General features: G+C 35.6%; 1 protein-coding gene across 30 annotated transcripts in view; it reads left to right on the forward strand.

Annotated features, from left to right (window-relative positions):
• The window catches only part of CLASP2 (cytoplasmic linker associated protein 2), a 142,521-nt gene that overhangs the window by 110,248 nt on the left and 4,381 nt on the right, over positions 1–27,892 (forward strand). For 18 of the 30 annotated variants that reach the window (XR_005566127.1, XR_005566128.1, XM_039388305.1 and 15 more), the window contains 13 exons: positions 234–297; positions 2,459–2,461; positions 5,464–5,627; positions 6,838–6,916; positions 12,193–12,336; positions 15,979–16,122; positions 16,563–16,669; positions 18,031–18,184; positions 18,896–19,124; positions 23,415–23,608; positions 24,380–24,508; positions 26,100–26,306; positions 27,450–27,566. Coding sequence is in view for 23 of the 30 variants with exons in the window: in XM_039388305.1 (XP_039244239.1) it covers positions 234–297; positions 2,459–2,461; positions 5,464–5,627; positions 6,838–6,916; positions 12,193–12,336; positions 15,979–16,122; positions 16,563–16,669; positions 18,031–18,184; positions 18,896–19,124; positions 23,415–23,608; positions 24,380–24,508; positions 26,100–26,306; positions 27,450–27,566 (1,735 nt within the window). In the remaining 7 variants the exon portion in view is untranslated. The remainder of the gene's footprint in view (positions 1–233; positions 298–2,458; positions 2,462–5,463; positions 5,628–6,837; positions 6,917–12,192; positions 12,337–15,978; positions 16,123–16,562; positions 16,670–18,030; positions 18,185–18,895; positions 19,125–23,414; positions 23,609–24,379; positions 24,509–26,099; positions 26,307–27,449; positions 27,567–27,892) is intronic. The other 12 variants (XR_005566130.1, XR_005566129.1, XR_005566131.1 and 9 more) reach the window with 1 other exon arrangement.

The raw sequence follows: 27,892 nt of genomic DNA on the forward strand, positions 1-27,892 counted from the left end.
TAGCTGGGAATGGTATAATGTATGGGACAATTTAAAGAGACATTTCTAGGTTAAAAGTCTCATTCTTGATACAATCTTTTACATTTTTATGCATGTCTTAAAATGCCTTTCTCTACCTAGTTTAGTAGATTATTTGATTCAATATTTACAGTTGATTTTGCTGATTGCTATGCATTAGTGTTCTAGTAGTACCAGCAAGGGAGTTGACTAATGTATTGTTGTCACTTTGACAGTCGTGTTGAGTTGAAAAGGTTGTGTGAAATCTTCACAAGAATGTTTGCTGATCCTCACAGTAAGGTATGTTTAGGTATTTCTTATTTTCAGTAAATGTTTGAAATTATCTATTACTAGAAAGGCAGTTATGATACATTACGTTAGTGATAATTGCACATGTAGAATTTGACAAGCGTAAGTAGTTAATGGTATCACTTTTCAATTCATTTAATTTGCGATTTTGAACAAGATAATCTTCCTCCTTTCTCTGCAGGATCATTAAAATGAAGTAAAGGTTAGTGTAAAATAAGATATGTTGAAGTAGTTCAGCAATTTGTGCTCAAAATTTGCATTTTTAAGTCATGTTTACAGAGGCCACTTCAACATGAGTAAGGGTTTTCTCAGTTAAAAACAAAAGGCTCTCCAGTAATATAAATTATAAAGAAAGCATTCTGACTAAATCACGCATAGTCTGATGAACTGTGCCAAATGTGTGCTCCCTTATTTCCCAGGGTATTTTGTATTATCATAGCTTATGATATCTTTCTTGAATTTCATAAATAGGACTGGCAGTTGAGACTGGTGAATAATTTTTACATCATTGTTAGTATTCCATAAGGAGACTATACTTTGGTATAAAAGAATATGTGATGTTTTATTTAGTTTTGCCTAGGTAAAGACTCAGTATGGATGATATAACAAGGAGAATAATCTGTTTTCTAAGCTGACTTACTTCACTTGATAGTACTTTTACCGTTTTTTTGGGAGGTGGGTTACTAGTACAGCTTGATGTATGTCACAGTTTCTCATAGCAGAAGGACTGCAGGTAAGTAAGGATCTTAATAAATGGTATCACGTAAAAAAAACCCACGTAACATCACATTTTATTAGAATTATAGGCTTGTTTGGAAGAAACCTTACCTTTTATGTTGAGTATAACATGTTCCATTTTGTGTACATATTTCAGAATTGGTAAAATGATAACCCAGGTAAATTCAGAGCAAAGTATTATTTCAGAAGCATTGGCTTTTCCCAGTAGAATTCTGAAAAACCACTTTGATTATGCAATACATTTTACATATGTTTAAGTCTTCCTTATTGCTGCTATGGAAAATGAAATTCAGAGTGGTGGGAAGTCTTAACAGTGTCTATCTCTCCTTATTTTTCCTGCTGGAAAAAGTGACTTAGCTGCTATCTCTGACACCATGTATTTTGGTAAAAACTTGCATTCAAGACAGCAATATGATACTGAAGTTACTGACATACTGCAGCAGTCCAGAAGAAAAGACTAAACCAAGCAGTTTAAGAGAAGAAAACATTCCATAAAGAGAAAATTTGAAGAAGAGGAAAGAAAATTAAATGTTGACATATTACTGATTTTCAAATGAAGTAGTGACAAAATTGTGAATACCAGCTCAGTTTAATTTTACCTTTTCTGTGTTAATTAATATTGCAGCAATGAATATATCAGAACTACTTTGGAGATTTCTTTTGTAGTGGGAGAGCCAGGGAAGGATAATGAAAATGTTCCAAAACTTGTGTCAGAAGAACATTTTACCTTTTCATTAAGCCTTTAGGAATGTTACATTGAGTTGTTCTAGTTGATTGTTGTGTTTGTTTACTGGGCATTCTGACGTAAAATAACATTACTTTGAGTTTGAAATTGGACCTGTGTTGTAACACATGTGGTACTCTTGTTCCAGTCACTGAAACCTTGCCTGCTTTTTGGTATTGCAAAACTATTAATAGTTACCCATATATTATCAGGAGGATCCTTTAAGTATTAAGAGTTCATGAGCTGTGATTTTTTTTTTTTGTTACATACATACGGCTACATAAATCTCATCTTAGATTCTACTTAGGTACCTGTAGGAATTACTCTGTCATCACTTTTGTGTTGTTTTTTTTTTAAAGTTTACTTTAGCATGATAGCTGGATGTAGGGAGTTACACAGAAAAAGAGATTATTAACATTTGGAGGAGAAAATGGGAGAATGATTTAAAGAACATACCAAGTGCTTATTTTAAAAATACATTGGGTATCCCAATAAAATTACTAAATTTATCATAAAAGTTTTGAAATACCTTTTTTGTTTTATTTTGTTTTATATTCCATACAGGAACTTTGTATTGATGGCCACTAATTTGTGTGTTTTTATCTTTTTCCCTTTTCTGTTGTTCTTTTTTGTTTTGTTCTGTTTTTGTTTCGTTTTGCATGCTGTCCCCTGTGTTGGAACTCTCTTTAGAGAGTAAGTTGGTTCAATATTTGTTGGAAGCCTAACCTTACTTGCATGAATGTGCAATTAACCCTATTTCTCTATTTTTCTTCCCCAAAGAGTTCATGCAGTGTCAAGCCTTTTGCAGTCATAAAATGCTATATACAATTAGTAAACTGTGTGGTAAATTTTCAAGATGTGCTTTATCTACTAATTAACTGACATTGTTTGGTTATGCATTCCTGCTTTATATTGTGGTGGTTGGCACATCTGAAATAATTCATTTTAAAGGTAGATCACTTATAGTTATTTTCATATCTATTTTTTTTCCACTATCAAATTATTAAAACCTTCAGCTTTAGATGGTTAATTTCAGAATTTTAATTTGCATCATAAAAATGGAAACTGCAGTTTTTGCAGTATCAACATACATTGTTCAACATATAGGTGGTTGAGTTCCATTTTCCATTCCAAGTTCATCCTTTACCTTAAATGCTCTTTCAGCCTTCTTAAATTGTTCACACTTTGGTATAAGACAAAATGGTATGATTAGTTGTTTGTTTTGTTTTTTTTTTAATAAAACAAAATGACTCAAATGAGTTTTCTCCAGACATTCACTATGGTAAACCTAAAAACAAATAAAACATGAAAACAAAACTGAGTCCTCAGTTAGGTGTATTTTTAACAGCTAAAACATCAGCACAGGATCTTAAGAGTACTTTTGCCAGTGATTGATAATTTGTTTCCATAATGATTTGAAATTAAACCACTTTACATGTTTGAAGTATCATAAGTAGTCCACATTACTCCATCAAATAAGAAGTTGTAACCAGTTTGTTCAGCCTTCGTGTTTTAATGGAGAAGATGTGTGTGTCAGTGTCTGCAAACTCAAAGAAACAGGTTTAAACAGGTTTAAATTCTGCTGACCTGTATAGTTTAATTTGAAGGGTTTTGAATATAGTTTTAAGATCCCCCAGTGTAATCTTTATAGCACTGGAATTTTTTTTTTTGTTGCTTACCTAAGTCCAGTATACTTTTCCCATATTTTAGGGCTGTGAAATCCAAAGACTGTCATATTACAATACAGAAAGTACTTATTGCTTTGGTTTGCCGGTCTTGTAATTGTGTCTACAGCTTTGTGCATCCACAAAGTGATGTATTGTTTCAGTTTAGCCTAATACAGAAGATGTTTCTAATCCCAAGCATAAAAATTTCGTCCCAGTACTGGCAGGGTAATTTGTCAAACTCAGACATGAATACAGCAGGGAGTTGGCAATTTTTCTCTCTCTCTTTTTTTTTTTTTTTTTTTTTTTTTTTTTACAATTTCTAATGTAGTTTGCCCCAAAAGGGAAGTTAATTTAAGCAGCTAATCATTACAGGCTTTATATTGAGTAGGATTTGTATTGTTTTGTTTCTAACATGGATCTTCAGTATTTAAGATGTTTCTTAAAGGGTTCTCCCTAGTCTTTAATGGATCCTGAGAAAATCATAGAATACCTAGATAGAAGGGAACCTCAAGGATCACCTGGTCCAACTTTTCTTGACAAAAAGAATTTGAACTTATTTTTTATTTCTAGTGTAAATTTTGAGGCACTTCTTTAAAAGATACTTGTGTGGATTTTTTCCACTTTATGGCGTGCATTTGCATACCCTGACTTGATAATCAACTTAAGAGATCAAATTTCCTCAGCGAAGAAGGCATACAGCAGCATACACCACCTCCTTCAAATTTGGGTCAGTGTTGTGGAAGAAAGTCCACTTCATGGGCTTGTCTCTGCAGCCACATGAGGTATGATCACAGTTTGGGATCATGCACCCTCACAGACAGTAGCAAAATTTGATCATATGACTAGGCAGGTCAACTGCAGGAGGATGTGGGGTTCCAGCCCTTCCTCTACAGCAGCAATTTCTGACCATGTACCCATGTCAAAAATACTCGAGAGGCAATATCTCTCCAACCTGCTTTGCATCACAGCACTATTTCTGCTTCTATACCCAACTCTGTGCTGGAGCTAGAGTGTGAATCAGTTCTGAAGGTAGCATTTTCAGCCCAAACACCCATTTTTCTTGTCAGAGAAACAGGAAATCTATGGGCCACACTTGTATAGAGCATATACATTCTGATTTCACTCTGTAAGTCTTGGAAAAAACCTTAAAATTAGTGAGATATACAAAAAGAGTTGTTTAAACCAAGTTACCTATTTGTCGTGCCCTCCTTTACCCCTTCCCTCCAAAAAGCCCTTCTTCCTGGTGTGAGTGCTGAGGTTACTGTAAATACAAAAATACATGGTTTTGTTTTGATTTATTTTTTTTACCGAACGCAGTCTTTTCAACATTATTTGTTGAAAAGAACACAATGGATATCCTGTTTTCTAAAAGACAAAAGTACTTCTGTGTTTTAAACACCTGCCAATCTGAAATGCATTCATCGTGACTTTTTTCCCTACTGTGGTGAATAATTTTGTGTTGGGATACCTGCAATAGTAGAAGAATCTTGTTCTCTTCTACAAATATTTTATGTAAAGGAATTGGCGAACTTTCATGATTTTGCAGTATTTAGTAATGCATATACTTACAATTAATATTTTGCTAAACAATTGTAGCAGCTTTTTTGGTTTTAAAGAGAAAGCCTTTTTGTAGTCTTTGAGGAATATGTCAAATCAACTCAATGATAAAGCTTGAAAGGGTAAAAAATTAAGTTATACTTAATATTTTAAGGAAAAATTGAGGTTGCGCCAGCCATCACAGTAAGCATTTCTTTTCTTGACAAAACTGCATGGAATATCTAATTGTCAAACTCCTACAGAAGCCAGCTAACATTTCCAATATACTCTTGTATCAAAATCCAATGAAAAAGCAAGGCAGATTTCTTTTCTTTTCCTTTATTTTTTTTTCCTGCTTGGCTGCAAAACACTGCCTTTCTCTGCCTTTGATTCCCTTACTGCTTTCTTCTTTGTTTGTAAGTTCAGCATACGTCAGTGTCGTTTCCTCTTTTGCCCCATCCTACCCTCTTTCCATCTTCTTCTGCCTTTTAGGTGTTCAGTATGTTTTTGGAGACACTGGTCGACTTCATCCAGGTCCATAAAGAAGATCTGCAGGACTGGCTGTTTGTACTGCTGACACAGCTGTTGAAAAAAATGGGCGCTGATTTGCTTGGATCTGTACAAGCAAAAGTTCAGAAGGCGCTTGATGTCACAAGGTAATGAGTTGTTAAGAAGTAACAACAATATAGTTGTTAATAATGGAAGAAATTAATTGTTAGAAATAAAATAAAGTTCTTAATAACAAAAGAAAAAAATTCCAAACCATTACTTCCAGGTTATTTCTTTGTCTTTTTTTTTTTTTTTTATTGTGTGTTTTATGATTCTTGGAAAAATGCAGAGCTCATAACAGATTGTGAAACTTCAGTAAATCTTGGTACTTAAGCATCTTGGTTTCCTAAGTGATTCTCAGTTGAAAGGGTCTGAGTTTTTAATGCTGAAAAACTAATATGCTACTACTTATCTGATTCCAAAATGTACATCTGAGCCATGTATGTTTGTTGTCTTGCCCCGTGTTCGGTGATGTAGAAATTGTGTTTAAACTTCTTTATTTTGTTGTAAAAGTCTTATTGGAATATTCATCTCTCAGTGTCAGCATAACATTTAATTATCATGGCAATAATAGGTTTGCTGTCTGTCTTCCCTCCGTTGTCCCCAGACTTCATTAATAGACTGATTCCAAAATGATCTTCATGATTTTGGGGACCCTCAGAGATACCCATCCTTGTCTAGTGTTATTTCCAATTGAAAACTAAGTCTTTTAAGTAGAGTTGGAGGGGCTCTGGGACTTATTGTCATGCTCCATTCTCTGAAGTACAGGACAGTCTAAGCAGTCCAGGCCTCTGCTGAGCCTATCCACGTGCCAGATGGGCTGGGAAATCTGGGGAAGAGTATGGCGTATGTAGCTGGGAGACAGAAAATTTTTTTGCTGCTGCAGCGGACCCCTTGAGGATCATACCTGGAGATGCAGTATGGGAGAGTAGAGAGCAGAATGGAGCAGGCTAGTTTGGAGAAGTATATGGGAGGGGTGTGGTGTATAACTTCAGCAGTACTGCTGCATATTGACTTGGGGATTGCAAAAACTTAGAATATGATACTACCATATCATTATTGTATGATTCCTTATTACTTGTGTTATCTATTATAACTGTAATTGCTTTGAAGCAGGAATTCTTTTAATTTTGTCCTTTACATACCAAAATGAATGTTTCTGAAAAGTCAGATACAGTATCAGCAAAACCTGTAGAAATTTCTTTTAGAAGTACTAAAGCTTTTCTTCACTGAAAAGAGTGAGGGCTTATTTAGCATTTCTCAAAAGGTATTAAGAGAAAATTTCACATAACCTAACATTATTTTGTTTGTTTACAGGGAATCTTTTCCAAATGACCTCCAATTCAGTATTTTAATGAGATTTACTGTTGACCAGACCCAAACACCTAGCCTGAAGGTAAGACTTTTCAGGCTTGCTTTGAAAACAGAAATCTTCATTCATAGACATTTTTTTTGTCTTAATATTTGAAATTGGATTGTTATTTTTGTTTTGTTTTGTTTGAAAACAAAGGAAAAAAAGTTTTTCAATTAGTGGATTTTGTTTTTGTAAACTTTCAGACAGTCAAGCCAGCACTACAGGACCAGCTTCGCTCTTTTTGGAGCTCAAAGGTTTTTGTCTGAATTATTGTCTTTATTCTTTAACCCTATGTGAAACTCTTACAGTGTTTTCAGTAATTTTTATTTGAATGCATTCATATGCTGCTACTAACCTTTGCGAGAAACTTTAAGCATGCAGATGTTCAGTTTTAAACATGACAATAGTATGAAAATGTTTGCTACAAGAGAGATCTAATAAAACCACAATACAGTAAAAATGAGCAACAAAAATGTGGCTGCCTAACATCAAGCTGGTTATGCAAACTCACTCTATCAAGTCTTTTCTAATTTTATGTTTGTGATTTCCCAGTCTTCTTTTCCTAGTTCATATATATATAGATTTATTTTCCTGTGTTTGGCCTGATAGGTCTTCAGTTATTTTAAATTATTCTAATATTAATATGAATTTGAGTTACTGTGTCAAAAATCAACTCCCTCTTTGGTACACTTTTCTGAAAGCATTGTGTAGTTTTATAATTACACACATTTTTACATAAGAATCTATAGTCCATAGACCTGTCAGCAGAACTGAAAAGTAAAAATGTGTTCTGTAATACATTTGCAGTTCCAAAGAGAGTTGATTTTAGTATAAATGCATCAAATCCTAAGAAGATTTATGAGTAATGTGAAAGGGGAAATAACAAGCATATGATAACTGGCATTTTCTGCTCTATCCTGCACGAAATACAGTTTGACACTGCACAAGAATATGACTTTTCCCAAGTTATGTTGAACCTAAAGTCACATGAATATGCCTTTTTTGTCTACAATACAGTAAAATTTACATTTTTAAGCTTTTGAGGACAGTTGATACGTTGACCACTGTTGCTTCGTAGAGCTGTGTTAAAAAGGGACTGCTGTCATTTATTGAAGACAGCAAATGAGGTAGTAAAAATCAGTTTGTTGTTTAAATGAATCCTTGGAAAAAAATGATCTTGGTTTTATTTTACTTGGTTTCCTCCCCAGGAAGGTGGATTTGATGGTTGAGGTAGTCTTTTTTTTTTTTTTCCCATACAGTAGTATAGGTAGTAAAGGTATATTGAGCACGTTTCAAAATTGAGAATGTAGATTTAGAACAGGACACAGACTCCTACTTGACTGAGCTGGGGCAATGTTCAATATTATTCACTGTATGGCCTAGAAGGAATTAAGAAATATGTAACACTTAGTGGGAAGACATTCCGAAAATAATTTCCAGTATTTGAGAGAGACTTCTGAAATCAAGATGTCGGTAAAAGTTACCTCTGTAGAAGGACACGTGTTAGTTTGAAACAATATCAAGAGTATTTAAAATGAATTTTTGGAACAGTAAAGTATGTTTAAGAGAAGGTAAGCTTTTTTCTAGAAGAAAGTGGTATCTCCTCCCTACTTCTGTCTTCATATGGTAACTACAACTTCAGGATCCAGACAGTAAAGTTATTGAGCACAAGTTGCAGAAGTATCTATTTAATATCCACATTTTTAAATACTTTTACTAAACCCATCTTCAGTGCACCCAGATGTCTAACAGATTAATTGATAATCCTAGGGCACTACTCCAATTCTTGAAGTCTTCAGCTTTTGTTCTTTGATAAATTATTATCTTGTTTCACAGTGTGCCTTTGGGCAAGGAATACTGAGAAGCGGCAGTCACTGTGACAGGAAAAAGTCAGAGAAGGGATTTTCAGCATCCTTAGAGATGGTCAGATATAAGAAGGAATGGTATATTAGAAATTTGTGCCATGGAATGATTGCCTTCTGCAAATTACTTTTTCCTCTGGTTTTCACATGGTAGTAAATAATCATGACCCTTTGGAGTAAACCATCATTATCATTCTTACCCTTAGAAACACAGCTAAGTCTCAGACAATAAAACTTGAGCTTTTAGAGCAGCCACAGAGATGGATTTGGATAGCTAGGCAGTAAGAGGACCAACCATAAAGAAGGTAGAATTCTACTGACCAAATCTGCAGAGGATCCAGCATAATGTACTGTGCAGTATCTGTCTTAGTTCTGTGGTAATTTTACGTGTAGGTGTGGTGAACTGCTGAAACTCAGCTTAGAGATGTCAGATGCATATATCTATTTCGGTCAAATGTATAGGTGGGCATAGGAGCCAAATGTTCTACACGGGATATAATCTGTTAAGCTTATTTTTGTGGGTGCAAAACATTTCCAAAGAATGAATGTTGTCCTGAAATACACTTCCAGTCATTTTTCTTGGCTTGAATATCAGATGGCTCAGACTCAGTGAGGAATTGATTTAAGCATTGTGACCAGAGCTCACATTTCTGAATCCCTCTTTCCTTTGAAAATACTGATTTATTGACAAAGGTTTTTGCCGCAGTTGGATCAGAAGTTGTTTTTTTTTTTTTTTTACAAAGTCAGTATTAAAATTTCTGAATTAAAAGAAAACAACCAACCAACCAATGACACAGATTTGCAGCAGTGAGAGAGCCCTTCAAAATTCACCTTTAGTGTACCTTTTAGTAATTTTGTTAAATAATGGCAGAGGCAGTCACTTTTTAGTATCCAGTAACTCAGAGACAGACACCTGGGGTGTAAGCAGACTGTTTTCAGGTTTGAGGAAAGCAACTTCTCTGTATTCCTTTCTCCTTTTTTCTTTTTTTTCCTGTTACATGAAATGTTTCTGTTCTCTTACCCTGATGTAGCTAAAGAGAAACCCTGTACATCTCACATTTTTCACAGGACAGAAAAACAATTTATCCTCTAGCACTGACTCTGTAGCATTCTTACAGTAGTTCCTGAATCTCTGGAGGTAGTTGCACATATTTTTGTGCCAGAACTTATTGTTTCATTATATGTGAAAGATATTTATGAAGCACTTTAATTCTATTTATGTCTGATCTATTTTTTTGTGAGTCATAGTGCTAATCGTGACTTGATCTGTATGTATTTCATCTCACTTACTGCAGCAGTGCTGTTCTTAAACAAAATGCCTGTCTGTGTTATATACTGTACAGGAAAAATGCCTCAGTGTTTATAGTCCAGCAGAAATGCAGTAAATTCAACCTAGAAGAGTACAAAGAACGTCAGGACAGTATTAAGCAACTTCACAAAGAGTGGTTTCAGATTAATGCCAGATACTCATTGTAAGAATTTTAGAGATGCTTTCATTGCAGTCAAAAAATTTTCATCTCCTCTCTCAGAAAGATTAGATGGATTGTTGAAAGAGAACTGTGCTAGACTTTTTATTCCTGAATTTCAGTTCTGTACATCTTATTGTAATAAGCAAAATATTGGCTATATTGTAAATACTGGCAAAAAATATTGGCAAAAATACATCTAAAATAGATTCACTGCTCTTATGGAGTTTACTTCAGGGTGGGTTTTTTTGTCTGTAATAATACTGTTTCATTATATGTGAGCATAGAAAAGTATAGCCCTTCTAGAATTTCTTCTCTGAAAAACAATTGGTGAAAAACACTCTTTTTCAAAATAGCTCTCAAATTTAGCTTTGGGAATGTGTCTCACTGTGAAAAGCTTTATTAGTGTGAACTCTCTCCGTTCATCTTCTGTTCAGTGCTCTTCTCTCTCCTGAGAGCCTCCGTCTTTCCAGAAGTCTGTGCGATTTCCTCAGGGAATAGTTTAAACACTAAATAATACTCCTCTCTCAGATACAGTACTTCAGAGTTTTTTCAGTGGGAGAAATGCCTCTGGGTGTTCTAAGTGTTACAGCTCTTAAGAGCAATTTTTTGGAAGTGTTATATTAAATATATTTATGTCCTAAACAGTGAAACATAGTGTTGTCATAATGGTTTCACTTGGTAATGTAGAAATTTTAACTACTACTTCATATTTGGGAAGTCATGTGACCTAAGGTTTTTTGCTCCAGAGGTGTTTGTGGTTTATTTTTTCCTTGGAAAGAATCTAGCGTGTGGGTTTTACTGCATTTGTTGATATTGATCTGCATAAGATGAAAGCCTCCAGCTGTTACTTGTTGTGTAACTTCAAAGTTGAGCTTTAACAGCTGCTTTGAAAATGAAGTATTCATTATTAATCCTCGTGTGTGTGCCAGTGTATCTTGAGTTTTTACTAGCTTGCAAGTTTCATGACCAAGAGAAATTTCTGAATAGCTTTGCTCAGAACAGTTGTACTACAAGCCATGAACAATCAAAGATACACCCAGAACTGGTTTGGTTTCTGATTATGATGGATGTAGGTGTCTCCCTCCTGATAGGTATTTCTAGTTCACTGTAATTATTAGTGGAAATTAAAGCAGCCAAGTCAAATAGGTGACCTAAATAAATGTTCACCACTTTTGTTGGTTGGGTGACAAATCTCTGAGGCAGCAAGAGTTGAGGAGGTAAATATTATAGAGGTATAGTAGCCCTTTGCCCAAGTAGGGCAGTATTGGACAAACTAGAGAGAGGCTGGGATGTACAGAACAGGGATTCTGCATAAGGAGTAGAGGGAGTTAGTGGAGTGATAAACCTTAGATAAATCGGGGAGTACAGCAGCTTTTCTGTCGTCCGGGTAAATCCATGTCTCTGTCTTCTACATATCTTTAAAAAAAGTGTGCACGTGACCCCCCCCCCCCCGAGTCTCTCCTAGAAATTCCACTCCACACCTTCTTAATATTTAATGGGAAGATTCCTGTGGCTTATTCCCAAGGACAGTGACTGCTTGACTCTGGTGTTTTATAAAAAAGTACTGAGTATTAACTACCTAACTGCTAGTAGGAACTAGTAAGAGCTGATTATTGGTTCATCAAATGATACTCATTTTTCATTTTAGTACTTGAAAAAAGTTCATAGTAATTCTGAATAAATCTTTTCTTTCTTTTTTTTTTAAATACAAGCTTCTGCATATGCAGTGATTTATGTGTCCTTTAATTGCAGTGAAATGTAAGCTTTTTATGAATATTTGAATTTCTATGGAATAACTCCCTTCTTCAAATGTTTATCCACTTGTAAATTGATTTGTTATAAAAAGTTTTATATCAATGCTGAAAACATGTCTAGTTTAATTAGAAAAAAAGCAGTCTTTATTTTAGGGAATACTCCATTCTGCAAGCACACTTTTTCTTGTAGCACACCATTTTTACTGTCCACCTGACTCTGTTTCTCTTTGCAGGTCAAAGTTGCAATCCTAAAATACATAGAAACTCTTGCACAACAGATGGATCCAGGAGATTTTGTTAACTCAAGTGAAACAAGGTTAGCAGTGTCTCGAATCATCACCTGGACCACTGAACCTAAAAGCTCAGATGTTAGGAAGGTATGTTTGTTAATGTGTCCTTAGCATTGCAGTACATTCCAAGTACCTTGGCAAATTAGAGAAGGTGATATTTCTTGCCTAAACAAAAAAAAAATTCCTTTAAAAGCAAACTTATTTCTTTCGTAGAGAAAAGATACTTTTATATCGTTCTCAGTAAATGCATCTATTTTTTCTGTATAAAGCATCAAAAGTGAAAAAGTAGATTTTTACCAAAAAAGTAAAAATTTTAAATTAACACATCTTGAAACTCTCCATTAGGGTTATGTTTTCATGTATGTTAATATGTTGAGATTGTTTCATAATACAAGGAATAACTTTTATTTCAAGCACTATCTAGTATCAAAATTTCTTTTCTATACAGTTTTAATATTACTTCAGAGACCACCCTCTGTGATGCTAATAGCACATTTGTAAGCAGAGTGAGTGGTAAATTTGGTAGCAAACTTGGTCTAATCTCTGTTGGATTTTCTCAAGTCCTTTGTGTTTAACAAAGATAGGTAAATAGCTGTTGAACCTCTGACAAAAGCAAATTGGTACTTTAATAAGGTAGTGTCAAAGGTTTGTTCTTGTAGTGCTGCTGTTCCAATGCAAAGCTCCTTTTTCCATCTAACGTGAAAACTAATATTTGTGAGCTACACAGATATAAATGTACTATTAATGCAGGCTTTGGAAAGGGTTTCTAAATAGTACTTCAGCTTACAGATAGCAAACGTTTTCTAATTTTGTTTGCAGTTTGGTGGAATTGAGTTCTGTTCTGACAGTCACCAGCCATTCTTTCATAGCTGCCATTGCCAGCATGTTAACACTTTTTGAAGGCTACATAACCATACTAACTTTATGTCTCATCAGTGCAAGTGTCTTTGACACAGAAAACTAAAAATAAAAATAACTTCTATGACTTCTTGGTATCTAGACTGCTTGTAATATTCACTGAAAAAAACCACAGGAGAGTTTATATTTGAGATACTGTTTTAGTCTTTCACTTCTTGTATAACTTTGTGAGTATGAGAAAGCTGTAATATATTATATCCAATGGACTTTTCTTGCCTGATATCATGTTCTAGTGACATATAAAAGACCATAAAACAGGAGGAGAATTGAAGCAGCACTATCTTCTAAATCAGTGAAGTTTTAGTACTAAGACACGTGGCAAGCTGTCTTATCTGATGGTTCATATGTCTAATAAGCATTTTTATGTCAATAAGTAACTGAATCATGGAAAGAATTGCCAGTGAGTTTAATTGTCTGGAACACCTTAATTATATAAGTTTTCTCATTTTATTTTTTCTTTCCATAACACAACTGTCAGAGGCAACTAGCGGCCAAAATCCTTTTATAACTCTTGACAATAAAATTTTACCAATAAGAAGTCAAAAGAGTTATTCTGATTATACAAAATATTTCATTCTCTTAACAGGCTTCTCAACCTGCTATTACAGGCTTTTTAATTTTACTTCGTTTAATAGACTTTATAGCATTTAGTATGATTTCTTTAAATAACAAGCTTTTCCCAAAGTACTTCTGTATAATTCAGGGATTTGGTTTTTTCATTAGTAAAAACATTTCCAGTGCTAAGTATTGTGAAAAATCTTAGTTTATTAGTCTGCAGTTGGGCGCTTCTGGTGTAGTTCAGTGACATGGGACTTCTTGCTGGAAGGTAAAATTGTGTTTCAGAACACAGATTTCTTCTAAGATTAGAATGCTTCTGGAAAGAGTTAGAATCTTCTTAGAGTTCTTCTAAGAAGAAAACAAAACCAAAGAAATACTTCTAACCCTTATTGCAGTCTTTAAAGTTGATCTCTGTATGACTGAAATATCAAGAGAGAGCTTATGCTGAGGAGAAGAAAAACTTCCCAATACTCTAAAATGTATATAATACTCTAAACGTAATGAAGTTTCTGTGTTCAGGAAAAAAGAGAGAAAACATATAATTGCATAGTTGAAAACCTTCTGTGAGTCAGTATTAATTTTGATACTTTGGACAGAGCTTCATTTTGGGCAGACACGATGGTATTGTTTTCTGATATGACCCTGGACTGTCCATTGTGTCCTTTTATTAGCAGCTTAAATAGACACAGTGTTATGGATTGGAGACTGGATAACAGGACAGAAAAAGGAAAGTGGTAATTCCCAAACCTTTGCTCAGTTGATGAATTTGTTTTGATTTTGCCTTGTGTCAATTTTGATTAAAAGACTGACCATAAGAAATAACAAGGACAAGAGAAACATCAAAGACAGATTGCAGAGGGCATTCACGGTGATCACTTAAAGGGAAAGCTTGTCACAGGGAGAAGGAAATAAAAGTTGAAGAAAACAGCTAGTCACGAGTATGGAAAGATAATTTGTGGCAATCTGACATGCTCAGATTTTTGTTGTTAAACTTAATACTGAGATGTGTGCAGGTATGTGTTCTCATACCTTGGCTTTCCACTTTTAATTAAAAAATGCTACAGTTCATTGCTCTGGAAGCAAAAGGAGGGAAATAAATGTCTAAAAGAATTTTTCTCAACTACTTGCTTAGAGTATGTTGCTGCTTAAGCAGGCTGCCTATAATTCTGTCTCACATGAGGCACTGGTTCTCTCCAGTGCATGGCAGACTTTGGTGGTGAGCTGTATAAACTACACATAGTTGGTTAATCTTACAATCAGAGTTTCTTACTACAAAGAAGCTGTTAATTCTCGAACTTTCTCTAGCTCTTCTTTGCACGTTAGTTTAGTTACAATGTTAACAGGTTTGTGACACTATCCAGTGAATCTTCATCAAACTGTACAAACTCTACTAATTTATGCAGTCAGTATTCCTTTACTAAAGGAATACAACCATTGTATAGCTTACTGTGTTGCTTTGTTAGTGAAGAGCAATGATTTTTTTTTTTTCAGGTAAAAAAATATATGTAATAAAACATGCTGTAGAAAGAACATGGTGTTAAAGATGAACTGATAAAATTGAGGGTGTGGGAGGTGACATCCAGTGGACTACAGACTTAAGTTGAAAACTTCAGAATACGTAGTCAGCTAAATGTTTGCCTATCCTTTAAAATGCTAAAAGGAAGCAGAGTGGGAAGTGGGGGCAAGGTTAACTAATTTGGCTGTAGGATACATTATAAAGAGTATCAAGTGCTGTGATCACTACAATCTTGTTCTAGTCAGGGTGTGTCTTGTTTGGGATATTTTTAATTTCTAAAGTGGTAACTGTTCCTTTTCAAGTTAGTGTGTTGATTAGCTATGATCTGGAATTGCTACTTTCAGTACTCAGGAGAAGGGAGCACAGGCTTGTTCCTGCCTGGTGTGTTCCATTTTTCTCTTTAAACTTGTTCAACTTCCCAAACCCCTTAAAAGCCATTTTGCAAATTCCTTCAGTATTTTTTTACTGAGGAGAGATCTGGGTTAGGGGAATTGAAAAGTGCATTTCTGAAAGACTGCTTGTTAAAATTATTGTTGTGTGCCTGAATTTATCAAAATCAGAATTTCAGCTTACCAGCAAATATGAATTGCTTTTGTTCCTATCTGTTAACGTCTTTATTTAAGCTTGATCAAGACTTAAGTCACATTTTGTAATTACCGCTCATTATACATTGCTTGCTGATAAAATTACTTTGAAACTCTTAATTAATGTCTTCAATTTGGATTTTCTTCTTGTAGGCTGCACAGTCAGTGCTGATTTCCCTTTTTGAACTCAACACTCCAGAGTTTACAATGCTATTGGGTGCTTTACCAAAAACATTTCAGGATGGAGCTACAAAGCTTCTCCATAATCATCTCCGGAATACAGGCAATAGTGGTCAGGTATCTTCACCTCTATTACTATTCTTTCTAAAGTTATTGATGTTTTGAACATAAGCGCATTTCAGTAGAGTTATTTGTGAGAGCAAGAAGGTTGGTAGAGGAGGAAAGGTAACCCAAATCTATGTAGAAGCCCATCTTAGTAGCTGATACCACTCTTTATGGAATGCCTTTTCTTGTTCCTGTAGAATTAAAGTTTCTTAGTCTATATTGCTTCCCGGTGACTTAATAAGTTTGAATGTGCTTTTTAAGAGTAGCTTATCTTTTACTTTCTAATGTCAAAGTTACACAGGATTAAAGTTGCTAGTAATTGTTTAGCCAATCCAAGAAATTAATAGAAGCTCTTTAAATGTTTCTGGGCACTAGAAAATAAATACAATAATGTAAAAAGGGAAGCTGAAGTCCTACTGGAGTATCTCTTCTCACCTCTCCTCCTTCTCCAGGGATCGATGGGAAGTCCTTTAACAAGACCTACTCCACGCTCCCCAGCAAGTTGGTCAAGTCCTCTCACTTCCCCAACCAATACATCGCAGAACACTTTGTCACCAAGGTGATGTAGGCTGGTGGTGTTACAGTTCTGCATCTAGGGTTTCATTGCACATTATCCAAAGTTGTAACCCCAAAGCATGAAGAAAACTTGGCACAAAATGACAGATGCTTAAAAATAGTCACCTTTCCTCCGTAGAACGATAGCACAGTGAACTGATAGTACATTGACAAGTGCCAAAGCTGGCCTTAGGTGGGAAAGGGCTGTGCATTTTGGTATGCAAATGGATTAGCAAGAGAGGGAACAGAAGTATTCACCTCTGACAAATGTTAGAATATGTCAGCTGAGTGTCGTGGTTAAACTCCAGTCAACAACTAAGCCCCACACTGCCACTCACTCCCCCTGTGGCAGGATAGGAGAGACAATCAGAATATAAAAGTGAGAAAACTCAGGCAATTTAATAGGTAAAGCAAAAGCTTCTTGTGCAAGCACAGCCAAACAAAGAATTCATTCACCTCTTCCCATGGTGGGCAGGTATTCAGCTGTCCTCAGGAAAGCAGGGCCCTATCACTTGTAACAGTGACTTGGGAAGACAATTGCCATCACTCTAAACATCCCTCCTTCCTCCTCCTTCGCTCTGTTTTATATGCTGAGCATGACTCCACGCAGTATGGAACATCCCTTGGGTCAGTTGGGGTCAGCTGTCCTGGTTGTATCCCCTCCCAGCTCCATGTGCACACCCAGCCCCACTCACTGGCAGGGCTGTGTGAGGAGCAGTAAAGGCCTTGGCTCTGTGTAAGCACTGCTCAGCAGTAACTAAAACATCCCTGAATTATCAACCCTATTTCTAGCACAAATCCAAGCATAACCCCCTACCAGCTACTGTGAAGAAAATTAACTCTTTCTCAGCCAAAAGCATCACATTGGGTCATAAAACCAGACTTAATATTGAGGAGACTAAAGAATTAAGAGTTTTAAATGGTTTTTGTGGTACCAATCTTGCCAGTGAAGTGGACTTTGTAATTTTGCTTTTACCAGTCGACTTCCTGTTGAGTTTTATCAATCCTCCTTACTTTGGGACTTCCTTCAGAAAGATGATGGTATAAAACTTCCAGGTGTTTCATACTCAGTAGAGTGAAAAAGCAAAACAAGTTCATTTATTCAGGCAGATGCTGCTACACAATGTAGCCTTTCCCTTGGCTGCTTCTTCTCAGTGCTTTCTGTCAGTGGCAGTATACCTGCTAAGACATACCATAATACAGTTTTGTATTGTGGAGAGCCAGATTGCTTTCTTAATGAGTTTCAAGAAAAGTGATAATTTTATTAATACCTCTTGAGTCTCTGTAGTTGTATGCTAATGTGATTTAAAAATATGAGGTCACAAAATAAATCTTAATTCCTCTGTCCTTCTTTGTGGCCCACAGTGCATTTGACTATGACACTGAAAATATGAATTCTGAAGATATTTACAGCTCTCTTCGTGGAGTCACTGAAGCCATTCAGAATTTCAGTTTTCGTAGTCAGGAAGATATGAATGAGCCTGTAAAACGAGATGCTAAAAAAGATGATGGTGACTCGGTGAGTATTTAAACTCAGTGCATCTTGGTATCAGCAAACTAAGCCAGTGTCTGATTACAGATGACAAAGCATCTGTGTCAGGAGGTTTATGTCTTACGACTTCTGAAATTGAATATTTCTTCCGAATTGAACTTCAGAGCTTTAGAAAAATATGTTCCTAGTCTTGAACCACATTTTGAAAATGTAAATACTAATTCTAAGTAGCACTGCCTGTTTATTTTAAAATGTTAACAGATTAAAAACAGATGATCTTGCAAAACAGCTGGAGTTCAGTTTTTGAGAAGCTTACACCCTAATATGTTTTCCTGAAGGTTTTATTTATTTTATATAAAACCTGTGGGTTTTTCAGTGCTACGTGCAGTGTTTAAAAATTCTGCTTCTGTGGAACTTTGGCTTTCAGATTTGTTGAGCTTGCCAAATATGCATATGCTTAAACACATTTTTAATTAATTTGCATCAAACTCGTGAGATAAAATACTGACAGCTGTTGCTAGTTCATAATTTTTTTTTGACTATGTACACTTTCCTTTTTTTGGTTTTTGGTTTGTTTGGGGTTTTTTGAGAAAAGCAAAGTTTAGGGAACTGTTTCGAAGACTTCTTATTTGGAGGCTAGTTTGAAATTTGTAAGCTTTTGCTACATAAATGAATTAGTAATGTAGTTAGTTGAAAGGTATGTCCATTTCATATGTTCCTATAATATTTCTCCTGCAGATTTGCAGTGCTTCTGGAATAGTAGACATACGAGCAGGAAGCGGTGTGAGCGATACAGGTCGAACAGCCCTTGATAACAAAACGTCATTACTCAACACAATGCCTCCCCACTCCTCACCACGCTCACGAGATTACAACCCGTACAATTACTCTGATGGTATTGGTCCATTTAATAAATCTGCTTTGAAGGAAGCCATGTTTGATGATGATGCAGAGCAGTTTCCTGATGGTAAGCTTCAGATTACATTCTGTGTTGGGAGAAAAATTATGAGATTTTCCATCTTCGAGTTCGATTTCTGAATTTATTACTAGCAGTGTATGTGGTGACAGTGCCACTTCTTTGAGAGGTTGTTACAAATACTGTATTTTGAACTAGTTTACTTGTTAGTAATCCATTTGAGTTACATTGTTGGATTTCCTGGTATTTGTAGAGATTAAGGGCAAAAAATTAGGTAAATACTGAACTATATTGTACAATGACTTCTGGTAGCACGTCCTGTAGCAGTATTGTCAGTATAAACTTACTTCTCAGATTGCTTTATGATTGAAATTTAAAGGGGGAGGGTGGAGAAAATATTTACAGCAAGGAAGTAAAACTGGATCAAACCAGTTAGGGAATGAGGTGAAAGATTAAGTATTTTGTTAGTAATATATTTGTATTTGAAACATGACATTGGCATTTTCTATTGGCTAAACATTCTTTTAAAACAAAACAAAACAAGCAGGCTTTTTGCCAGGAAGGTGGTTCAGTTAGCCCATGTAAATCCAGGAACTTGGGCTGCTGTTTCAGAAGATTCTAGAGCCTCCTTATAATATTTATCAGTATATCTTTGGGTAATTTTTTGTATCTAAATGTTGGGAAGGTTCCAAAGTAATAGTACTATCATTATTTTAATAAGCAGTCGATGGTTCTCATAATCTGGTATTCATTGGTTTTGGTATTTCATATTCAGCTATAGCTTAAGTAAATGTATTTCTTAATAGTGAGGGACAAATTAATTTTCCCCTTTCTGCCTGTTTTGCTTCTGTCATCCAGCTGTGTTTATAGAAACTGTTGAAAAACAAAGTTTTTTTAGGTTTGCATTAAATAAAAAAAAAATCCAAGTAAAGTACATTTCTCTTTGTTTTCTGTTTTATGAAGGGGCATATAGTATAGCCAATTATTTTCTGAAAAAGACTGAGGGAAAGCAAGTTTTTACGAATCATGTCATGTACATATTAATAATTAAATAGCTTTGCCATGCACATACAGGGCCAGTTTATGATTGAGATTCTGTATTACAGGGATCCCATTTTACATGGGGGAAGGATCTTTATACCTTCTGACAACTTATTTTTGGATATCGCATTAAACCAAATGCAGTCTGTGTTGCACCAGCATGATCTGGTTTTGTAGAAACTCATGACTGGCTGGAGTGAAGCATCCCCATCCAGTATTAGTTTGTCCTGGCTGGAGAAGTACTGCAGTGCATTATTTAGGTCTTCTTTTTAATAGATCTTAGTAAAGTACTTGGTTTCATTCCCGTGTTCACCCTTAGTATTTAGTTATATCATGTCCATTTTGTCATTTGTGTGTTGTTTTTAGAATTTCACCTAAGATAACTTGGAAAAAGTCTTCATGAGAAAAGACACGCTTGGCAAAATACTTTGTGCTTACAGTTCCTCAGTTGGGAGTTACGTGCTCTTCCCATAAACCTAAAGGGCTCATTGAACATCAGATTTCAGTTTTCAGAAGCTCCAGAGAATTGCTGCCTGTTCATGACAAAATTATGTTAGTATTGGACTCCCAGCTATCCTGTTGTGTATTACTGGGAGAAAGATGTGGAACAGGGATAGATGGGAAAACCTTAGCTACTGATATAGTCCTGTCAGCAGCACTGGGATACAAACGTGTATTCTGCAGATGGTTTGTCTAGAAGTTGAAAATTTCCAGTAGAGGAGATGTCACGGTGTAACTTCACATGACCATTTGAGTGTTTTGCCTCTCTTACCGTAAAAAGGTTTTCAGAGTAGCAGCCGAAATCTTCCAACCACTTGCACTTTGTTTTTTCCCCAGGGGAAATGCTGAAGCGTAGGGAAACCTGGCTTTCAAAGTCACTTCCAAACTCCTTAAAAGCAGTTCCCAGTGTCTGTTTGAAAAACAGTGTTCTTCTCTAAAGAAACTATTTATTTTAGCTTATTTCCATGGATTGTGTTTTCCAAACATTTTCCTTTTTACCTGCCACTTTGTATAAGGGCTTAAGATTTCTGCTTTTTGTGTCTCGCCTTACACTTAGCATCATTTTTTCTTTCAGACCATTACTCTGATTTATCATGATAATTTTCAATTTTTATCCTGTTCTCCAGAATGTTTGCAGTTCCTTTTAAGTTGATGTCATCTGCATATTTTATATTCATTCTATACTATTTAATAAAAGCATCAAACAGAACCAGGCTCTGCACAGACCTGAGCAAGGACATCACTTGTATCCCCCTAGATTAATAGAAAGCCATTTATAGTCCAGTCACCCTGCAAGTAATTCATCAAGTTTTGCACCACCTTCATTTGCTTTTGCTTTTTGCAAACATGGCCACCATGTTTGCATGCCTTTTGTATTAAGATGCTATGGGTGACAGTAGGAAAATCTTTCCTAAACTGAGGATATACCTGTATGTTCCCTTTGAAACCCCTACACTGTTTATCCTGTCAAAAAGATATTATTTGATTGGTTTGAGAAGAGCTGTTCTTCATCAAATATTTAACTCTCTAATGCATAGTTTAATTAATTCAAATGAAGGAACTGCATCTGCTCTTGTTCATTTGGGGTTTTTTTTCTTTCTGAAAAAGAAATTTTGAGAGTAGACTTTGAACATGACTTCTTTCCTGCTTCTCCATTCTTATCTGGAGAATGTTTGGAAATCAAACACTAGGTGCGAAGTTGTACAAAGGAATGGAAAATACAGGCTGTGAAGGCACACCCTTCTTGGTTATCTTCATGTTTTTCAGGAATTTCAGTTATTTCCTCAACTAATGAAGCTTCTTTCCTCCCCTTACTTCTGCATGGGCATGGCTGCTACATTCCCCTGTCTTTACCCCTTCCCTCCATTCATTAAAGATGACACCACAGTGAAAATACTTTATTTAAACTGATATGGGTAGTTTTGCTAATTAAGTGGCAATATGCATTCCCTGAAATAGGATTTGCTATAGCTGTCATCCTCACAGTTTGGTAGAATATGCATAATAGTTCTGGCAATAAAAATAATGATCTTGATTCTGTAAAAAGCAATTGTCCATTCTGCTCATCTCTGCTAATTAATAACTCACCTAATGCAACTTCACTCTGTCCTTTAGTCAAGTATTAACCATCCATTAATATAGAGATAGCAGAAGTGCTTGCAGTTTGCTTTCAGGTGTTTGTGCTCCTGTTTATTCATGCAAAACACAATGCAAATAGGAATGTGGGGTTCAAAAACAGCATGATTTTCATGGTAACTGACGTGTGATTTTAAGATACTTGATTCTATGGTATTCAGCTTTTTTCTTTGTGCAAGTGCTTTGTTCAGTATTTACAAGTTACAGTATTGAATACAAGATGTTCAAGGGCTGTGGTTTCTCAATATATGGTATAATTAATTTGTTACGGAGAATGTATTTTGTGTGTTAATAAATGGAATCATTTCAGAAAAGATGCAATGCAGGAACATGTGCATTTTATGCCAGAAATTTCAAACTGTTTCCAGAAAAAAATGCATGTTTCTGTTAAGTCTCAGTGCAAAGATGGAAGCTATATGCTTTTCTTTCTTACAGGCTAAGTGGGTCTCAATGGTGGAATAAAGATATTTATTTTTCATTAAGACTAATTTTTAAATTTCGTGACTATTTGCCGATACCTTTGTTTGAAGTCCAGTGTTTATAAATATGGCATGTGTCACCAATACATTTGTCCATCATCATAGAATCCTCTCTAATCAAAACTAAAATCCAGGGCCATCTCGTAATTGCTTGCTATTGGGAATCTCCAAAGGACAGATGGCCCGATTTGCTTCTATTTCAGCTATTTTGTACCAAGCACCATTGTTGTACATTTTTTCCCCCCATCTTTGTGTTAGCAGCCTAGCTATTGTTGTGGGATCATGACTTACAAAATGCTAAACAGTTCTGTAATACTAACAGAGAAAAGACAAATTTTTCATCTTGGATGGAAGGGTCGTATGGGAAAGGTGGCTCTTCAGTGTAGGTCAGATTTGGATACTGCAAGCATAAAAACTCTAGCAGTAAAATAGTCTGCAAGGGTTTGCTTTTTTCGCAATATCATTGTAGGGGTTTTTTGGTGATTGTAAGCTTGTTCAGGAATGTTGGCTGTACTGAAAAAGTGGTAGCCAAATTGCAATTTTTGCAGACAAATTTTGGGAAAAAAATGGGAGCATGCTAGAAAGCCAGCTAGCCATCGTAGAAAACATTCTTCAGTTGTACAACATGCAGTAATATTTATTTGCAGTGATCCAGGAACTGTGTCTGTGTATTCCTTTTTGACAGAGCCTTCCATGGACCATTCCGATCTGGTTGCCGAGTTACTGAAAGAGTTATCAAACCATAATGAGAGAGTTGAGGAAAGAAAGGCTGCCCTGTACGAGCTCATGAAGTTAACTCCAGAAGAGTCCTTTAGTGTTTGGGATGAGCACTTCAAAACAATACTACTTTTGCTGCTTGAAACTCTTGGAGATAAAGAGGTAAATTTAGATTAACCCAGTTAAGAACGTTAACAAAGCACATAGCTTACTTTCAGTATCTTTAAAATTTGAAAGGGCACAAACTCCAATGAGTGTTTAAAAAAAAAAACAAACTGTGGAAATACAAAAATGTCATGAAGTCTGAGAGCTCTGATGGTGAAAAGGGCATCAGTGATACTTACCTTCTTCAGTATTCCTATTTGTTGCTTCTGACACGATAGTTTGAATGAAGTGTTTTTTCACTGGGCTTCAAAGCTGGCCTGTTAATAGCCTCTGAAGGAATCTAGAGTATCAAAACATCATGTGCAGCACGGCATTTAAAAATATATTTCTAAAACACAGTAATGCTTATTGTTAAGAGACTGAGTTCTATCTAATTGTTCTCTGCAGAGGCCATGTGTTTGAAATTACTGAGAATCAAAAAGACACTAATGCTTGTGTTTAATTTTAAAAAAAAAATCATATACAAAAATGTATTTACATGACAGTTTTGTCAGCCCTCATGTTTGCAACTTCTAGGTAGCCTAGATAATTCAGATTAGTTTAGCAGTGTGTTTGTAATATGCCACCTGAATTTTCTGCAAAAAAAAAATTGAGAAGATTTTTTTTTCCTAGTTTTATTTGTTAACAAAAAGTTCAGGCTGTATATATGTGCAGAGCATAACCTGATATTTTTCCATTATTAAAGACTTTTTCAGCAGCTCAACAAATGTTAAAGCATTTGTCTGTTTAAAGATTCATAACTCATTTAATTTCATATTGAATCTTTAGCATGCAATTAGAGCTTTGGCTCTGAAAGTTCTAAGAGAAATTCTAAGAAACCAGCCAGCAAGGTTTAAGAATTACGCAGAGCTCACGATCATGAAGACATTAGAAGCACATAAGGATCCTCATAAGGAGGTTAGTAATCAGTTATTTCATTTGTTTAAGGTTATGACAAATTATTACAAGATGAAACAGCTGTCCAGAAAATGTCTAGCTCTTACTGAGGAAGTAATTTGTTTAATAATAGGCATATTATTATATATTTAACATGGGTATGCGAGGAAAAAAAAACAACCTGCAGTTTTAAAAGTGCTCAAATGGTTAATATCAGCCCTAACAACAATTACCTTAGGTACCATTCAAGAGGACAGTGTAACCAACAGTGTATCACCATAGCTCTTCGAGGAGTAACTCAAAGAAAGTTTTCCCTTGTTTGGCATCTTAAGCCAAATATAGGTGTTCTGGAGCTTTGTAACAAGCTTTTGGATTTCGTTAAGGTTTATGGTTGAGAGATGAGACTAAACATGACAAGGAGTTGTCAACCCTTTCCACTTCGAGCCAGCTCCGCACCATTTGAGAGCATGGCTGTGGATGGTGTAAGGGGAAAACGCACAGGAAGGTATCAAAGGGGGAGTTGGTTGTAGCCAAGAATAGTGAGGGGGTTCGGAAGAAGGGTAACTGTAACCTTGCTCAAAAGTATTCGTGATGCCTGCCTACACAGTAAAGGGTAGTGCATGTGGATATAAGAAACACAAATACAGTAACCAGCCCACTATTAAGCAGTTGACATCAGTGTCACTGATGCTGTGGAAAGAATCCAGGTTTATTATTAAATGAGTATGTCTTCCCCATGCAAGGGCACTTACTCTGTGAAACTTAATGTGGAGCTTCAGGTTTTGAAGTCAATTGCGATTCCTTCCATGCCAGTTGACTTTATCACTCACCTGATACTCGTTTCTCTTTTCCCTGCACTCTCTTGATTTGTTTCATGTAGTGTATTTATTAAATTGTCATGTCCCCATCATTCCTTCTCTATGGCTGTGCTTTTTTCTCTCTCATGGTTTCATGTGTTATGAGTGAGAGAGAGTAAAGGGCACAAGGATGGAAAGAAACAGTTATGAGGTTTTTGTACATCATTGGTGTACAAACCACCATCATTTTGTACACTGGTTTCTCCTGCTAGATAACAGGTGCCACCACAGCACTAATATGAAGATCAGATGTTAATTTTCTCTCTTATGCCCATGTTGTGTCTTGAGCTTGTGTACCTTTTGACCTCCTACCTAATTACTCTCATTCTGCTTGTTCTTCATATTCTTCAGGATTAATGTACTCTCTTGTCATAGTTTCTTTCAAAGATAGAGTGGAAGAAAAACTAGAAAAAACTAGCTAGATTGACTTCTAGAAATGGCAGTCTAGGCATATCATTAAACATGCTTTTGAAATGAATGTGAAAACATGTTTTATCAGTGATCACCAACCTAACAAGCAGTAACAAATGACAAGAAATTACATGCCAGCAAAGGTAGTATGGGAAAGAGTTGTGTTTTTAAGAAATTATGTCCAACAGTTGGAATCAATTACCTCTTCACATATTTCTACAATATTGTAGAGCTCTTGATAGGAAATGTTTATACTCAAAACCATTTAGTGCCAGACAACAAACTATAGTGTACCAGTCTCATATAAATCATTTTTCTATGTCCTTTACTTATTCTTTCAATAGGTGGTGAGATCTGCTGAAGAAGCTGCTTCCATGCTGGCCACTTCCATTAGCCCAGATCAGTGCATCAAAGTTCTCTGTCCAATTATCCAAACTGCAGATTACCCCATTAATCTGGCTGCAATCAAAATGCAGACAAAAGTTATAGAAAGAGTATCTAAAGAAACCCTTACTCAGCTTCTACCAGAGATTGTGCCAGGTCTAATACAGGTAAGGAGAGAAGAAAGAAGAAAAGAAAGGAAAACAAACAAACCAGAAAAAAACCCGTGTTATACCTAAGAATTGCGAAGATTTTTGCAAATAGTATCACTTGGTTCTCGTGAAGGATTTCATGTGTCTGATTGTTGATGGCTACCTTAACCCAAAATAACTCATATAGAGGGAACAAAATCTTTGATTAGCAAGTAGCTAAATTATAACTGTGATTAGTACTCAAAGGAAATATCAGTGGGATATAAAGCACTGGTTATAGTTAAGCTTGGTAGATACTTTTATTTACAAAATAATTTTTGTTGTTTGTACCTTTTTCCAGGTTATATAATTTGGTCTGAAATTCTCCATGTTGTATTTGTGTGTAATGTTGGGGTTTATCACTTGGGGTTTGGGGGAGGCGAGAGGAAAGAAGCAGTTGTTTGGGGATAGTTAAATAAAACAAGAAGAATATCAGAGGTTTCTCTTCCTTTGTCTTTAAAAATAAATTCTTTCCTACCTTATCAAGAGCCAAAATGTTCCATCTGATGGATAAAGACTTTTCAGAGTTGACAGCTGAATTCTGCAGATGTCTGCCTTTAATGGGTGTGATCCATACATCTATCTGCAGGAAGGTAGAGGCAGAGAAGAGACCCTCTGAGAAGGGAGTCTGAGTGAGACAGCCAGGCATGGGATGCTAGCAAAGTGGCAAAAGAAACAAAAATCATTAAAGAAAGAGATGAGTGTTAACAAAAGAATCTTTAGCTGTTATGAGAGTTCTTCTTTCAGAGTTAGGAAGCTCTAAACTGTGAGTGGTCTTCTGCTTTAAGCAAATATCTGTATAATCTAGAACAGTTCTCTTAACATGCTCCCCTATTGCATGACAGCAGCTCTGTTTTCAGTGTAACTTATGAACAGGATTGTGTGGGTTTTAAATTCAGCCTGGAAAATGATTATCGATGGTGATTAATAAGCAGCCTGCTTTTTAACTGCATGCTCTGTATCAGCAGTGTTTGTTTTGTTGTTGGAATGCTTTATTGGGCTACACTAGCATTAATTTACTGTACACTTCGATGTATTTATTACAGTAAATAAGTAAATAGCTTTCTGAGGCTTTTAATCATTAACTGATAAGGTATTAATGTTAATTTTATTGCTTTCTAGGGTTATGATAATTCAGAGAGCAGCGTTCGTAAGGCATGTGTTTTCTGCCTTGTAGCCATTCATGCAGTAATTGGTGATGAACTAAAACCACATCTCAGTCAACTCACTGGCAGTAAAGTAAGTAAAAGATACCATTTAAAGAAATCTGGGTTCATAATTGCATGTATGCATTTGCATTTCGGTTGCTATTGCCAGAAAGTTTCAATAAATTATGTACTTGAAGGAGAATATCAGGGCTGCTGAAACCCTCTGAACATTAATATAACTTCACCATAAAATATGGAAAACTGAAAGTCTGTATGTATTTATTTGTGCAAGAGTACAAACTTTAGCATCAAGATAATTACTAAGCTATATTTCTTACTGCTTTTTAATGTGTTTTGTTACTTGTATGCAGGTAGTAGGGATAATGGCTATACTCGGTATGGCTTTTCCTAGCAGTG

This window comes from Pipra filicauda, unplaced genomic scaffold (assembly GCF_003945595.2).
Source record: "Pipra filicauda isolate LSUMZ 115617 unplaced genomic scaffold, ASM394559v2 scaffold62_size3274119_pilon, whole genome shotgun sequence".
NCBI lineage: Eukaryota > Metazoa > Chordata > Aves > Passeriformes > Pipridae > Pipra > Pipra filicauda.